Source organism: Miniopterus schreibersii, assembly GCF_964146895.1.
Source record: "Miniopterus schreibersii genome assembly, chromosome: 19".
Lineage (NCBI taxonomy): Eukaryota > Metazoa > Chordata > Mammalia > Chiroptera > Miniopteridae > Miniopterus > Miniopterus schreibersii.
The window spans coordinates 31,236,136-31,252,365 of record NC_138119.1 but is presented as its reverse complement, the minus strand read 5'-3'; the positions used below and the strand labels follow the sequence as shown (position 1 = coordinate 31,252,365).

The following is a 16,230-nucleotide window of genomic DNA, read 5'->3' as shown; positions in this document are numbered from 1 at the left end:
AGGGTACTGCAATTGTTCAAATAAAAAACAACAACCCCAAGACAAAACGTAATATGGTGCAAGCTAGGGGAGTAGCAGTGGGAAGAGAAAGGAGGGATAGATTTTTGAAAATTATAATTCAAATCCATAGGACTTGGCAACTGTTTATATGTGAGGAGCTATGGGGAGTGGGCGTCCCGAGGTAACAGTGTGATTTTGAGCCTGGAGAGTGGGAAGGTGGTGGAACCATCGAGAGAAACAGAGGCTGCAAATGCAGGTGGTCCTGGAGTGAGGTGCTGGGGATAAGCACGGGAGAAGTATAAATACATCTGTATAAACTAGGAAATGTTCATAATTATAAATAACCATTGTTGCCCTGGCTGGTGCTGCTTAGTTGATTGGGGCATCGTCCCATGCACCAAAGGGTCTCGGGTTCAATTCCCATTCAGGGCACATGCCTGGGTTTTGGGTTTGATCCCAGGTTGGGGCATGTATGGGAGGCAAGCCATCAATGTTTCTCTCTCATGTCGATGTTTCTCTCTCACATCGATGTTTCTCTCTCCCTCTCCCTCCTCCCTTCCTCTCTCTGAAATCAATAAAAACATGTCATCGGGTGAGGGTTACAATAAGTAAATAAATAACCACTTGTTGAATGAGTGCAGGACAGAGGGAAAGAGCTTTCCAGGAGGCAGGCCTGGGGCTCAGGAGAGGGGTCCTGCGTGGAGGGTTACATGTGGAGTCACAGCATAGAGGCGGCAAGTGAATGACACGACCAAGGGAAATGACACAGAGCAGGAAGAGGAGGGGCTGAAGCCAGGGATCCCAGGCACCATGTGCAGGCAGGGCCCAAAAGGCAGAGCCAGGATGGAAACAGGCGGGAGGGGGGCAGAATTAAGAACCTGGAGAGAGCAGAGTTGCCAAAATCAAAGGAGGCAGGTGCTCTAAATAAAGAGGGACCAAGCATAAGTCTCTAGTGCTGATATCTTGGAGTTTCCGAATTATGGGAGCGAACAACGTGCCATGTTCTACGCTGAGAGCGTCCCCTGCCTTTGCCTCTCACTCGCCCTCCGAGGCAGGTGCTGCTAAGCAAACTGAGCGGAGGCTCACGTCTATGAAGTGGCTTCCCAGAGTCACACTCTGGCAAGTGGAAGGGCAAGGGCTCTAAACCAGCCGGGCCTCACCCCAAACCCTGTTAGTCTCACCCACTTGGGCCATGTGTTGCAATTTGGTGGCGAGGGTAGAAGCCAGATCTCAGGGTATAGGAAGAGAAGGGGACAGGAACTTACATGTCCTGTGCTCCCTGTGGGTCTAGAACCGTGCTCAGTGCTCTAGGTGAATGGAGACTACAGGTGGCGAAGGGTGAGAGTGCACAACAGCTGGAGAGGACACCAGGGTGGCTGCTCTTTCAGGGGGGCTGTTACTCTGGGTCCTGGGCTAGAACATGGTAATAGCTTCACAAAACAGAAACTGGCATTACAATGGGCTTCACAAAACTAGAATTTCCCCACTATGACAGAATGTAGTAACTTGCTATTTCCTTACTTAATACACATGAAAAGTGCTATTTCTTGTATTTAAACTTGTAAAAGTATTCATGCATTAGAATTGTACATACTCTTTTGGATCCCTTCTTTTTTTCTGATGAGACTACGATATTTCCTTTCAAAATGATAATGCCATTCAGCTCTGGATCATGGGAAACAAGAGGAAAATAGGCCATGAGAACGTACGAGCTAGCCAAGCATCGGGGTGAATTTTATTCATCACAGGGCAGAAGATTTGGGGGAGGGGAAGACCATTTGCTTTGCCCTTCGGAGGGAAAAGAGCATTTCTGCAGTGGCCTGTGCGGGACACACTTAGGCCTCCCCTGGGAAGCTGCCACGATCATGCTCCTGGGAGAACAATCCACGCTGAGTGAGCGGGCTGCTCATCCGGGCGGCTGTTTGCAGTCCCTTGGAGCCAGCTGTAAGCCTTGCATATCTCTGAATGTCGAGATAGGGCAGGAGGATTTCTCCTGAATCCCAAGAGGCACCCGGGGAGGGAAGGCCAGGCCTGTGCTGAAAGGCTGTGAAATCAGGGGAGCTGCCGGGGCAGAGAAGGTTGTTGGTGACCAGCCATCGCCTTCAGGCTGTGAAGAAGCTTTTTGATAAACTTGGAGCAATCGTGTGCTTTTCAGCATCAATGAACTTTTAATGGAGGGGATTTTAAATGAGCTCCCAAGTCAAAAATATTTGGGAAGGTTGTAAAAAGGGTAGATAACTAAAGCTATGCCCACCCAGTGCCAAAACAATGAGTGAAAATGAGAAAACCCAAATCCATGCATTATTTGGATGCCCTAATGCCCAGCCTCAGGTCTGGAACTGCCGCTCCCCTCCCACAACAACCCCACCTCAGGACTAGGTGTTTCTGTGAAATGCTCAAAGCTGACTCTCCAGGACCCCATTAGTTTCATGTCAACCCCTCCATTCTCATGGTACCAGGGTCTAGGAGGGTCCTCCAATGAGCAAATTCAAATGTCTGATTCAGCCCTGACCTGGAGAAGTAGGTTCCTACTTGTACCCACCACTGGCCATTGACATCACAGGGTCTAGGAGGGTCCTCCAATGAGCAAATTCAAATGTCTGATTCAGCCCTGACCTGGAGAAGTAGGTTCCTACTTGTACCCACCACTGGCCATTGACATCACAGAGCTGCTTTACAAGGGTAGGACTGAACCAGAACTTCCACCTTTCACCTGATTGCCTGTGGTTGGCTAGCATCGGGTGGGCACAGTGTAAAGCAATGCAAAGCTTACAAACCAAAGGGCTGATTTTCTTCTAGCCCCAGCATAAATGCACCTTTGTGGAGGGCTATGTGGAAGGCTGTGTGCTGGGAACCAGGGCAGTGCAGACTGAGACAATGACAGCTTGGCTTTGCAGCTTGGACTTCAGTCCTCAGCAGTCACGAGCAGTAGTGCACAAGCCTTCCTCTCTGGAATCTTTAGCCTGGCACCACACTTCTCAGAGGGCTAGTCTAGTCCCTTCAACTCCTTTCCAGGGCAGGAAACAGAGGCAGCCCCAGGTCTGGGACAGGACTGTGAACACGTCCCACGTCCAGAAAAGGCCTGGGGTAGCCACTTGCCCTGAGGCACCCCCATGCTGACTGTCCTGCTCAGGGGCAGTGGGATCCATCCCCAAACCTTGCTGCCCTCTCTAAATAAGGCCAGCCATTCCAGACTCTTGGGGAAAGTTCTCAGCACCTGTGCTACCTTTCATACCATTGCAGGGGACTTTTCAGAGAGCCCAGGCGCTTTTATTGTTGGTTGAACTATTAATTTGAACTATATGAAATGGCCATTTTTTTGTAGATCAAACATAGTCAAAAATGTAATGTGTTTATCCTTACAATAGAAACTGTGAGAAAAGTATGGGGTATGTGGTGGGAAGAGCATAATTATGAGAGCCAGACCTGGGTTTGAATCTCAGTTCTGTATCACTTTCATTCAACATATACTGAATTCCTGCTACAGGCCTGGTCCTGTCCTAGCAGCTGGACATGTACTGGTGACAAAGACAGATGGGCCTTGCTCTTGATGGCACATGCTAGTGGAGGCTTATCTTCTGGGGCCACTTCCTAGCTCTATGATGTTGGGCCCATCACTTAGCTTCTCTGAACTTCAGCGAAGTGTGGTGAGGGTTAATGAGAGAATGCAAGTTAGGCCGGAAATGCATTGGTGGCCTTTAATAAATGGTACTTCCTATTATTTTACTGTGGCTCATAGAAAACTCCTAATAAGTATTTACTGAGTGAAAGAGCCTTGGAATGTACTGTGGGAATCTTTAATTCTACCGCCAAGAGCCTAAACTAGATACCCCAGCAGGAGAATGTTGCGCCTGGGCAGGGGCCACTGTAAGGGAAGCTCTTGGATCCCAGAGACCACTGCTCCCCACCCACTGGGACCTGGGAGACACCAGCTGTGGTCAGTTCCCACTAAGTCAGGAGGGCAGTAGGCATAGGGAGGTAGGGTCTGGTTCATCTTCCTTAATGGATGTGAATCATTTAATCCAAAGAAAATAATCATCAAATTTATTGATTGAGGCCAAGCAGAGGCTGAGGCCTCAAAGGAGACCTGGAAATTATCTGTAGGAACCTCTGGTTTAAGAAATCAGACACAGATTTGCCACCCAACTGAGTCACTGGCGTGAATGCATACATGGACCTAAGCATTCCTTTCGCAGCCCGGGGGCTTATTTCCAGGCTTTGTGTGCAAATAGGCCACATGGCTATTTCATTCTTGCCATTTAAAGCTGCGTAAGTCATGCTGGACAAAGTGTTAATAAAAGTGTTAATAAGTGCAAAGTTGCTATCAAGCAGTACAGCCTCTGATGGTACCTTTACTGTCATCACGGCCCTGAGCTTTGCTCTGCTTTCCGGGTCCATTCATCACAGGTGACGCACAGGGAGGTGAGACCAACAACTGCATTAACTTGTTTTCATACAGCTTTCTGGTGGAAGCTGAGGAAGAGTGGAGAAGAGATTAAGCTGCCCTGTTTGTGTATGGGATCTTAATGGTTCGAGGCATCTCACAACTCAGATCCTTGCTCTTGTAGCTTGTATTATTAATTGTGGTTCTTGCAATGAAGTGGACCCCACAGCTGCTCGACTCACTCTGTCCCGCCCGCAAGCACTTAAGGTGAGGCCTCTGTGAGTCAGCCCTGGGCTCAGGCACTGGCTACATCTGAGAACAAGGCAGACAAAGTTGTAACTCTACCTATGGACAGTAAGTACACACGTAGTTAACACAGTGCACCTTCTAGAAATGAGAAAGAACCCAGGGTGATATAATCTAGAGTAACTGGTTTTTCACTGTGGGGGAAAAGATTTTTCCTGTCTGGCCCCATACTTACTAATCTGTAAGAAGGATCTGAGTGTATTTCTCTCTTCTTCCCTTCTTTATGGTTTTCCTGATTTTTTAATTTCCCTATTTCTATTTTAATGATGTAAATAATTTTACATCTTTGGGGGTAGTATATGAGTAATAAAAATGACTAGTCTCTAATCTTTGCTGCATACATACATAGTATGGGGCCAGGTGAAAATCCAAGCTTATCAAGTTCGTTCTGTAATTCAGAGTCACTCAGACACTTCACGTCCACCATGGTGATAGAAGTTTGGTCTCTTTTCTGATAGCAAAATCTCTGAAACAGTAAAACATTAAATTCATTAAGACAGCCTTACAAAGAACAACTAAAACTTCACCAGTCCCCTGAAGTGTGTACAAACTGAGCTCCCCAGTCTCAGAGGCAATAAAAAAAAAAAAAATCACCGTTTCTTACTGTTTCTGCCACAAATCTCTTCCAAGTTTAGTTGCTTTGATGCAAAGCTTTGGATGGGTGTCACTTTCCCCCATGTTGGGGTTCAAGTGTTTCTAAGTTTTCTACTCAACTAATGTGAGAAAATCTTCTCCCATAATGAACAAATGGACACATATTTGTATTACTGCTTGGGAACTCGGAGTAAGACTCAGCTCGGAGAAGATAAGAAGTTGATTAAATAGGAAAGAGCTGAGAGAGATTTTTTCGTGAATTAAATAAAAGTTATTTATCCCTGCCCTCCTTTTGATGAGAGTACAGAGAGTACAGAGCATCCAGATATTGCAAACAGTAGTAGTTTTCTCACTTGTAATTTAACTCTGAATGTAACAAGATGGTAGTTTTTAATTAACCGCCAGCAGACTCTGTAATAGCTGAATTGGCATTTGAAAAAAGTCAGCTGTTCATTCCCTGGCACACAAATTGATTTGTATAGATTTACGCCAATCTCAACGTGGCTTTCCAAACCTGCGCAGCCTCTTGGTTGACCAGTTTTATCCCTCTATGCCCCCAAACTTACCCCTTTACCTACTTAACAAAATCCTAAAACAGACAGACACATTTGTCAAGCTTTTTAACAGAGATTTTTAATTTAGCGATTTATTTATTGTACCTCATTTCTATCATGTTTCCAGGCTTTTTAATATCACAGCAAAAATGACTTCAAGACAATTACTCAGCTTTGGAGGATCTGGACCAATTTTAAGTAATGACTTTGCCTTTATTGGTGATCAGTCAATGTCCAATTAGGAAGAACATTGAACACAAGCTAGAAAAAGCTGTGAATTGTCATGTATACCAAGATTGCTTGAGAACTCGTAGCTTAATAAGTCTCCAATTTTAAAGCTATACATTGACCAGGGTCACGTTTTAACACAAGAGAGGTGCTTAATAAATGTGTTTCCCTCTTTTCTAGATAATTTCTTTCTTTCTTTTTAATATATCTTTATTGATTTCAGAGAGAGGAAAAGAGAGGGAGGGAGAGAGACAGAAACATCAATGATGAGAGAGTCATTGATCGATCCCACAACCAGGGCATGTGCCCTGACCGGGAATCGAACCCCGATCGCCTGGATCCTAGGTCGACGCTCAACCGCTGAGCCGGGCTCCCTCTTTTCTATATGTTTGAGAGGCTGAATTAACATTTTTAGGTCACCAGTAAACAATCTCATGTTAGAAAGGAAAAGGACAGTGCACTCCCATTTTTAATTTTTTTTTTACTGGAAGCTAGCTTAGGCAGATCCTGTGACATTTCCTCCAGAAAACAGCTGTCTGTTGTTTCACCACCTTTCCCAAAAATAACTTCCAAAAGAGCCCTCATCAATTTCAAGTGACACTAGACAATTGCCTAGAGGGAACACACATATGGAAGAAAAAATATTCGAATGCTATCCAACTGGATGATTAATCCACTTACCCCTTTACATGGTTGTCTAAAGTGTATGCAGTTGGGTTGGTTACTAAAGCTGGGTGAGTTTCACCCAAGGGTTTCTGCTAGCAAACAATCCCTTTTTGCTTGTTAGATATTATGATAATCATAATACTGACAGTGTGACATCAGTAACCCCCATAGCAACAGACTGATGTGAAAGTCTGATGATTAATTTAACCCAAGTTCAAACAGAGGAGGCACTGGTTGACTTCATAGGCAGACTGCCATGATGAAATGTCAAGGGAGGCAGAGAAGTTATCATGCACAGGAAGCGAGGAGAAGGAGCTGCTAGCAAACCAAACTGGGAAGATAAAGGAGAAATCACACATCAAGCATCTAGGCCATCATAATAATACCCACAGTAGTAGATGAGTAGTTTGGCCATGTCTTCTAGATAAAATGAGAAAATGAAAGTGACCTATATTAACTTGTTAAGGAATTGCTCATTTAAAAATAAGAACCAGGCCTGGCTGGTGTGGTTCAGTAGTTGAGCATCAACCTATGATCCAGGAGATCAAGGTTCGATTCCCGGTCAGGGCACATGACCGGGTTGTGGGCTCGATCCACAGCAGGGGGCGTGCAGGAGGCAGCCGATCAATGACTCTCTCATCATTGATATTTCTATCTCTCCCTCTCTCTGAAATCCATATATATGTATATATATATACACACACATATATATATACATATATACACATATATATACATATATATATATGATAAGAATCAGGATAGAGTACAGATAAATAATATGTTGCAGAATTTTGATGGTTTCGGCCTTTTCAAAGCACACTCAGATCTCGTTTCATTCTCTGCGTACTCCTGTGAGCACTCTGGGGCAGAGCATCTATGTTGCAGATGCAAAAAAGGCCAGTTTTTGTTGTTGCTGCTTTATTTTGTTTAAGGAAAGATACCTTAGACTATTAGCTTGGGTTTGCTGAGACAATCATGCAAGACAAATGATGCTGAAACAGTTATGCAAGACAAAATGTAACTCTGGGAAAACACATGCCTTAATTAAATGCCAGGCATAGGAAGGAGTTACCTGAAGGGGGATAAGGGGACAGTGGAGCCAGCCCGACTGGAGTCAAATCCCAGCCTATCTCTTTGCAGCTGGGTGATGTCAGGTGGGGGAAGTTACCAAACTCATTGTGTCTCCTTTCCTTCATCTGTAATGGGGATGACAATGGTACCTACCTCACAGGGCTGTGGTGAGCATTTAATGAGTTATAATGCACAGTAAGCACTATATGAATGTTCCCCATTACTCATTCATGTGTCCTATCCTCAGAGAGTTTCCACATCCGATTTCTTCCTCAGGAGGCTCCATTCTATTTACACTTGCCCGTGGGGCTCTACCATTTCAACACTTTCCTGATGCTGGGAAAGGATGGAGCACCTTTGGGTGCGGGGTCAGGGAGGCTCATTAAGTGATCCAAGCTGTGGTTCTGTGGTAGGCAGTTGGACATCAGCAGAGCAAGGATGATGGGCCAGGTATAGAAGGTCGCTGGGTGGAAAGTCCCTGGTGCCTAGCAATGGGCAAGACAGGGAAAACAAGGACTTCGCCCCAGGGTAACCTTTCCTCCCTGAGCAGGTCATGGGGTTTAGACCCCCTGACCTTTCATATCAATGATCATGAGGTTTGGACCCTCCCCTGACCTATCCTCCTCTAGCGTGTCGCTAGTCATGTGGTAGACCCCCTTGGAGGAGGAACAAGGGGCCAAATGGTGGCCTCAAGCAACTCCCACTTGGGCCCTTGCACGACCACTCCCTTAAACATTAACCCCTAGGGATAACATCTAGGCCTCAGTTGCATTTCAGCTCCAGGTCCAGAAAAACAGCAAAACCATACAGATGCCATGGCTGACATCAGGACTAGCTGCATTGATTAATGACCTCCTGCCCTGGCTCCGAACAATCAGTGGAGACCACGACCCTGAAAAGACACACCTGAAAAGCTAATGAGTATTCTACTGGGATCCTCCCCTGAGACCTCCAGATAAATACTCTCAGGATGAAGGACCCACTGTGCCCTCCTTCACTCACCTCTCCCATCCTCCAAGGGTCCCTTCTTTTGCCTCTGTAACTTGTTTTCTGGGTCCATTTCTTCTACAACTCACTTCTTTTACCTCTGGCTTTCTAAATAAACTTTCTCTTCTAGTTTGAGTCTTGGCTCTGAATTCTTTCCTAGCCAGAACTCAAGTATCGAGGTTCTGAACCAAGGTCCAGTCTGACTCCACCGGTCTAACACCTGGTGCTGTTTCCCTTCCAACAGTTCCAAGAGCTATGGCTCAGTTTCCAAACAAACATGCAATACATGCATTTGCCAACATTCAAACATTGGATGCATCAGACAAAGACTGAAAAATAACACATTTGTTTCAATCAAAGCAATTAAATTATAGGCTTGGGTTATTAGGATACACAAGCATTTTGTTTACATTTCTCAGAATCGCTTTACATAAAAAAGCAGACAGCAGGTGGAACCACTTCCATTTAAGCAGTTAAACTATTGGGATGAAACAGGCATTTCTAAAATATTTTTTGATTAGACCTCTGGGGATTAAAACAAGCTAGGTTGACAAAGGATTCAATCAGATGCTTTGATTGGGTTGAGCCCCCTACTATGTGTGAACTATTCTGTCTGAGGTTATTCTGTTGAAGATCCCACCAGCGTATCCATGACTCTACTCTCAGCATTATTCCATTTAAGAATTCCTGTGCTCTGCAGTATCCTGAAATATTTGGTTTTGATGTTTACAGCACCCATTTCCCTTGGTTTTATCTGTGCAGTCTTGGGCATTAGCTTGTTTTTTATTTCCTCCTTGGCTGCAAAGATATTTTATTCCAGTTCTTGAGGGAAGTTTTAATTGCCAATCGACTAGGTATTCAACATGATAAGATATCTAAACCCCAAGAGCTTCCTCATTTCATTAAAATGTAGATCCAATTTCTTTCCCTTAATGCCACATGCTGTTATTAAACTGAAATAACGGAAATAGTAAAAGCCAGATGTCACTTCAGTCTCAGGTTTGACGCGGGGCACAATTTCCTCTCCTCAAGTTCAATCTGCTGTTATTTACTAACCCCATCCTTTGGAAGAATGCACAATTTAAATGTAAATGCAATTTACATAGGGGAGCAGATAGTAGATTTGCAGTTTCAATTGCCAATGAACCATTTGCAAAGGGGGAAATCAACTAAAGCAAAGATCAGCAGCTGTCAGGCTGAAGTCGGCATCACTTGCCATTCTCCTGCGACTTTCCTCCTGAAGCCACCTGCCTCTGAGCCTCAGCTAAGCAGGCAAAAGAAAGTGGAGAAGTCGGGCATCTTCCCAGATATTTCAAGGTGCATGGGCTATTGACTGGGGGATAAAAGAGAAAGTTTGGGTTTCAATGAGCTAGTCTGGTTGGCATCCTTGTTGAAATCATTAACGCATCAATTTCTTTCAACAAATATTGATTGCTTATCTCCTGTGAGGCAGGCATTATACTTGGCCTAGATTAGGGAGAGGTGAAGATACAAAGGTGCAAAAGCTACAGCCCTACCAAGGAGCTCATTGTCTCCGTCAAGAGAAAAGAAAACAAATAATTACAAGAAAATAAGATAAGCTGTGAACAAGAGCCTAGAATTGGAAGCCCCTGAGGTCTGAAAGTTTCACTTAGGCTGAGACTTCCAGAATGGGCAATAGTTTGCCCTACAACAGGGGGCTGGGGACAGTCAATCTAGGAGTGTGGTGAGGAGAGAGGAAATGAGCCAGAGGAGTAGGTTGGGGCCAATTTGTGAAGGATCTTGTGGGCCAGGCTAAGGAGTTAACCCTTTATCTCCAGGCACGTTTGAAAGTTTACAAGCGGGATGTGACATGATTAAATTCATGTTTGACACTGGATGGAGAATTATGTGTTTATACATTTGATACAATTGAGGTTTGATTCTGGATAGAGAATGAGCTGGTAAGACAGAGTCTGGAGGCTACTTGGGGGCGTTATTACACAGTCCAGGAGAGAGTTGATTCAAACTTGGACCAGCCAGTTTGGAGAAGGACTGGAGAGGAGGATGCACAATTGATGAGTGACTTAGGAGCTGGAAGAGCCAGGCCAGGGTGTCTGATTAGATGGTTCCTCTTTACTTCACTTGCATAGGCCCCACCTCGGTCTAAACCTTTTGTCTTAGCCATGAGCCTGCTTACGTAAGGAACCATATGGAGTTTGGTCTACGCAGCAGTGACACTTGAAAGATGATTGTCCTCGCCTCGGCAGCCCTTGATTATGCACACTATTTGAAGGCAGCAGCAACGCAGATAATCCATAACACTCTTCTATTTGGCTCTGGAATTAATTACACCTTTTAGAGCAAATTTGCCTCCTTAATTAATCTTTCTTAGGCTAACATTAAAATTAACTAATATTCTCTGAGCCCATGACAGCTGGGCAGGGGAAGGAGGGAGCACGGGAGGGGAGGGCAAGGTAAAGCCACTCCACATTATAATTCAGTGTGGACCATCCACGGGAAGCCACCATGGACTTGGGTCTGGCTCACTGAGAGGTGGCCCTATAACTAGACTCAGATCCCTTGGGAGTTCAGTTACTGGGCACTTGCTCCGTACCAAGCACCCTGCTCAGACTGAACAGAAGATAAATAAAGCAGAGTGTCTGCTCTCAAAGAGCCACCCGTATAATGGGGATAGCAAAGGAGTGAATGGATCGTTTAATCGAATGCAGCGAGGGCTCTGGCAGAAGCTTCTTCTCAAGAGAATTAGGCATGGCCCTGGCCGATGTGGCTCAGTTGGTGGAGTGTCCTCCTGTGCACCAAAAGGTTGCTGGTTCTATTCCCAATCTGGGCATGGTCCCTGGTCAGGGTGTGTGTGGGAGGCAACAGACAGATGTTTCTCTCTCTCAAATAAATAAAAACATTTTAAGAGAGAGAGAGAGAGAGGCCCTGGCCAGTGTGGCTCAGTTGGTTGGGCGTCGACCTGTGCAACGAAAAGTTGCTGGTTCAATTTCCAGTCGGGACACATGCCCAGGTTTCAGGCTCCATCCCCGGTAGGGGGCGTGCAAGAGGCAGCTGATCGACGTGTTGCTCTCACATCAATGTTTCTCTCTTACCTCCCTCTCCCTTCCTCTCTGTTTAAAAAAAAAAAAATGGAGAGAGAATAAGGCATGAACAAGGTTAATGGAGGAAAAACAAAAACAAATTTGTAGGAAACAAGGGGGGAAAGTCGCTTAATTGCCATTTTACAAACAACAGCAAATATGCTTTTAATAGCATGAGTGCATATCGTTTCTTCTTTCAGTAACCCAGTAATTCAGTAAATTCTTCTTATGTGAAGAAGTGATCTTCCCTAGCGATTTTCCAAACTATGATATTCCAGCCCCAAGATTTCCTCTGAGCTGCCGTGGAGAGGTGGGGGCATGGGCAGCCCCAATCTGGGGCAGCCAGAACAACTCCATCCCTGCCTGCTTTGACCTACTGTGCTCCTATGAAGGAAGAATTTTGCTTCTATACATAGTTAGGAAGCTACCCACTTACCCTGTTTTCTGTGCTGCTGCTTAAAACCAAACTGAGTTTAGCCTCTAGTCTTGTTATGAAGACAAACCAAACCTTAAATGCTGACAAATGATGGTCTTGGGGGCTCCCTTCCTGGTATCCTGTAGGTCCTGCACAAGGAGATTTATTGTGTATAAACTACAAGCAAGCCTTGGCTCATGTGGCTCAGTTGGTTGTGTCATCTGGTGCACCAAAAGGTCACCAGTTCAGTTCCTGGTCAGGGCACATACTGGGGTGGCAGGTTCGACCCCCAGTTGGGGTGCATGCAGATGCAGCCAATAGATCTTTCTCTCTTTCTCTCTCTCCCTCTCCCTTCCTCTCTCTTTAATAAATCAATAAAAATATTAAATAAAATTTAAAAACACAAGCAAGAACATTGGGGTAATCTGTGGATGATAGAAAGACTCGAAAAATGTGGTTTCTGTCCTCAAAGGGATTACATTATAGATGGAGAAACAAACCAAAAACACACAAGGGAAAATGTAAGAAGTCAAAGTTTATAATCAAATACCAAGTTCAGGAGCAGAGAAAAAAATCACCACTGAGTGAGGGTGGGAGGTGTTCAGGGAAAGCTTCCTGGAGAAGACGAAAGTCAGAGTGGGACCTAAAGAACAGGTGAGGTCTGGAGAGGCAGGAGGCAGGAGGGCATTCTAGGCAAGGACACAGCATGAAGAAAGGCTTGGAGGGGGAGGACTGGGGATGAGACAAGACTTCTGCAAAGGATTTACCTTAGAGAAGTGGATGCATATGGTAGAACCAGGAGCCCCAGGATTTCCTGTTAAGGTGTAGGCCCCAGGTCCATTCTACCCCCAGAAGCCTCCCATTCTGGGGCCCTCTGAGGCCAATGATGGATTCTCCTCCCCCCCAAACCCTCGCATCCCCTCCACCAGGCCTCTGACTGAGGATGCTCAGAGATGACAGCAAAGCCGCCAGGAAGATTAACCTGACCTGCGGGGCAGGATGCATGGTGGGGGTGGGAGATGCGGTAGGGAGGGAGGCTCCTTTGCCTTGTCTCCCTGTGAGATAGTAATGAACGTAGGGAGGGAACGCAGGGAGGCTTTGGATGGCCAGGGTCTCAGCCAGGAGCTCAGGACCCACCAAAGAACCTTGAGAGGCAAGTGCAGAGTGTTAGCAGCACAGACTCTGGGGCCAGACTGCTCTGTTTGTGTCCTGGACCTGTCACTTACTACAAGCTCTGTTACCCTGGGCCCTGGCTTTCACATCTGTAAAAAGGGAATGTCATAATAATAGTGCATTCTTCCTGGATTATTGAGGATCGACTTAATGCACCTCAAGTGTTTAAAACACTTTTTTCAGTAAGTGTCCATGGTAAGTGCTCACAGGTGTGAGTTGTGATAAAGCGTCATTTTGATGTTGTGGCAGTAGGGTCTTATCCCAGAGCTCTTGGTGGGGAGGGGACACAGGTGTCTCCACCTCAGTTAGTATGATGGCCCACCTTTCCCTGTGAGTTCAGGGAAGCTGAGAGTAGCTTGTCCTCCAACAAAGACCGGTCAGGGATCTGCTTTTTCTCTAAGGAACAGGTGGAAGGGAGAAAAGGCACTGAGGGAGTGGGCTTTTACTCACAGTAAAAGGGGAGTGTTGTTCAGTATAAGGAGCAGCTAAATTTAATGAGAGACTGGGCAAACCGAGATGGAGAGAGCACGGTGGGACATCCATCCCTGTCCTTAAACCAGGGCCAGTGAATTCCCATGCTTAAAGGAGACTCTACCATAACCAAAGTGGAAGCAAAAGAAAAAAGTGGGAGCATTAAATGGAGGCAAGAACGAGCTATAGGACGTGGAAACCCTAATAGCCTATGTAGACCTTTATTGTACATGCAGGGCGATCTTCAGTGTGACCCAGCTTTCTAGCAGCCACAAAAAAATTCTACCATTCCATCCTCATAAAATGAAAACAAAACAAAATTAGGTCCCAGAGAATCTACCTGTTACTGGTACTTGAAGCACAGATGTTTCCCGAGGCTTCTCTGAAACAATGCAATGGGGTAGCAAAGCAATGGGGGTGCAGAGCAATGGGGTAGCTGGTGAGGGGCAGGGGCCGGTTGGTGAAGGGCCGGGAACCATGAGAAGAAGCCCTCGGGCTTTATCCTGAGGACAGTGGGAGCCATTGAAGGTTTTATGGTGTTTTTCTGTTTCCATAATTTTTAAACTCGATTTATTTTAAATAGTTTCAAGCTGAAGTAAATGATCAAATGAGGTGGAAATATAATCAAACCACACCTACCTTTCACTCGGCTTCAACAATTGTCAACACTTGCCTGTCACCAAAGGGCTGTGAGCATGGGCGGTGGTGACGCGATGACATCTGTATTGAGAAAGACGCCTTTAGGTGCTATGGAAAGAATGATAGGAGTGGGCAGGACTGGGTACGAGGATACCATTAGGTTGTAGCAAGCCATTCATGCATTAACTCCTTCATTCATTCATTCAGCAAATATTTCCTGAGTCCTATCACATACCTGACACTGCTCTTAGCGCTACGGATTTAAGGGTAAATGAAGCAGATGGGGTTCCTGCCCTCCTAGAGCTTCCATCTTTGGAGAGGAGAGCAGTCACACAGCGAATGAAGTGACTGAGGGAATTTCAGCGTGATAACGGGGCACAGAAGAACTTGGGGGGCAGGGCTCTGATTTAGATTGGGTGGTCAGGGAGGGGCATGCTTGTGTTCCTGAAACTACGAGAAAGTCAGGGTGGCTGGAGCAGCAGGAGGAGGGCATAGGAGGGACGGGACTGGACAGGCAAGGCGAGAAAGGTGATGGCTTGGACTACTGTGGTGGCAGTGGGGACGGAGATCGGATCTGAGGGAGATGTAGGAGGCAGGCCAACAGGATTTACTGATGGATCAATGTGGCGTAGAGAGTGGGGGTGTCCAGGAGGACTCTCCGACTTGAATCAAAGGATGATTATCTAGGTGGACAAGTCTGTCCTTCACTAAGACAGGAGAGAGGGACAGTAGGAAAAGCCCAAACTCCCCCGTGGCTCCCTCACAGCCTTTCAAAGTGAGGGCCTGGCAAAGTGAAGCCAAGTCGACCACCAGCCCCAGTCCAGAGATCAACTCCCTGCAGCTTCCAGATCAGACAGTTGTCTGGGGCAATTCCAAGGGATCATCACCACTGCCCCGAATTCTCCAAAGCTGGCACCACAGCCACCTCCGGTCCTGTAGCTAGTATGGAAGGCCACTTGTGGGTCCAGCTGGAGGAGATAAAGGAGATGCCACGCTATTTAAAACAGCCGTGGGGGAGGAGGGCATGGTTGAGCAGAATCAGAGGAATCTGGTATCCATGGTGATGTTTTATCATGACAGCAGGGGGCCTCTGAAGCCCTGTCAGTGTCTCATGCCATTTGGGGGCTTGGCTCATCTCAGTGTCCCCTTGACTCAGAAGGCTATGAGGGCCGAGGTTTAAAAGGAGCAGGATTTTGCTAAGGCAATAAGCAGGACCGGCTAGAGGGAAGTCTGGAATTAGACTCGGTTGGACCCTCATCCTGCGACTGCTGCATGGTGCACAGGTTTATTAGAAGGGACACAGAAGATGGCTTGTGAAGAGCTGGGACAGGGAGGGGGAAGATGCCCCCAAATGCAATCTAGATAGGAGACCACATGGGTAGGGCAGGTGTCTGTTTCTAGAAATGTCTCCTCCACTCTCCTTTGCCTGATTTTTAGCTGTTATCTGTCCTTGCAGCACTTGCTCTACAAAAGCATTTTTCCCCCAGCGGTCCACTGGGGGGGGGGGGGGAGGACAGGGACAGGCATTCGGGGTCATTGTCTGGGATTGAATCCTGGACAGCAGGAGGCTGCTGCTATCGCTCCTCATCCCTGTCATCTGTCACCCAGCGAGGGCAGCCGGCAGCCAGGCTGTGGACTGCCTAATGAAGACAGAGAGGTGGTTCCGGCTGTGCACAG

At 46.3% G+C, this 16,230-nt stretch overlaps 1 protein-coding gene across 1 annotated transcript in view; it reads right to left on the bottom strand.

Annotated features, from left to right (window-relative positions):
• Positions 1–14,634, bottom strand: part of LEMD1 (LEM domain containing 1) — a gene marked incomplete at its 3' end in the record, with an annotated part of 32,312 nt that extends 17,678 nt beyond the window's left edge. The window contains exons 1-4 of the mRNA XM_081121902.1: positions 14,554–14,634; positions 5,036–5,156; positions 4,351–4,473; positions 1,595–1,665 (exon numbers count right to left, since the gene is read on the bottom strand). Of these exons, the coding sequence (XP_080978028.1) occupies positions 1,595–1,665; positions 4,351–4,473; positions 5,036–5,117 (276 nt within the window). The 5' untranslated portion in view covers positions 5,118–5,156; positions 14,554–14,634. The remainder of the gene's footprint in view (positions 1–1,594; positions 1,666–4,350; positions 4,474–5,035; positions 5,157–14,553) is intronic.
• Positions 14,635–16,230: the final 1,596 nt, after the last annotated feature.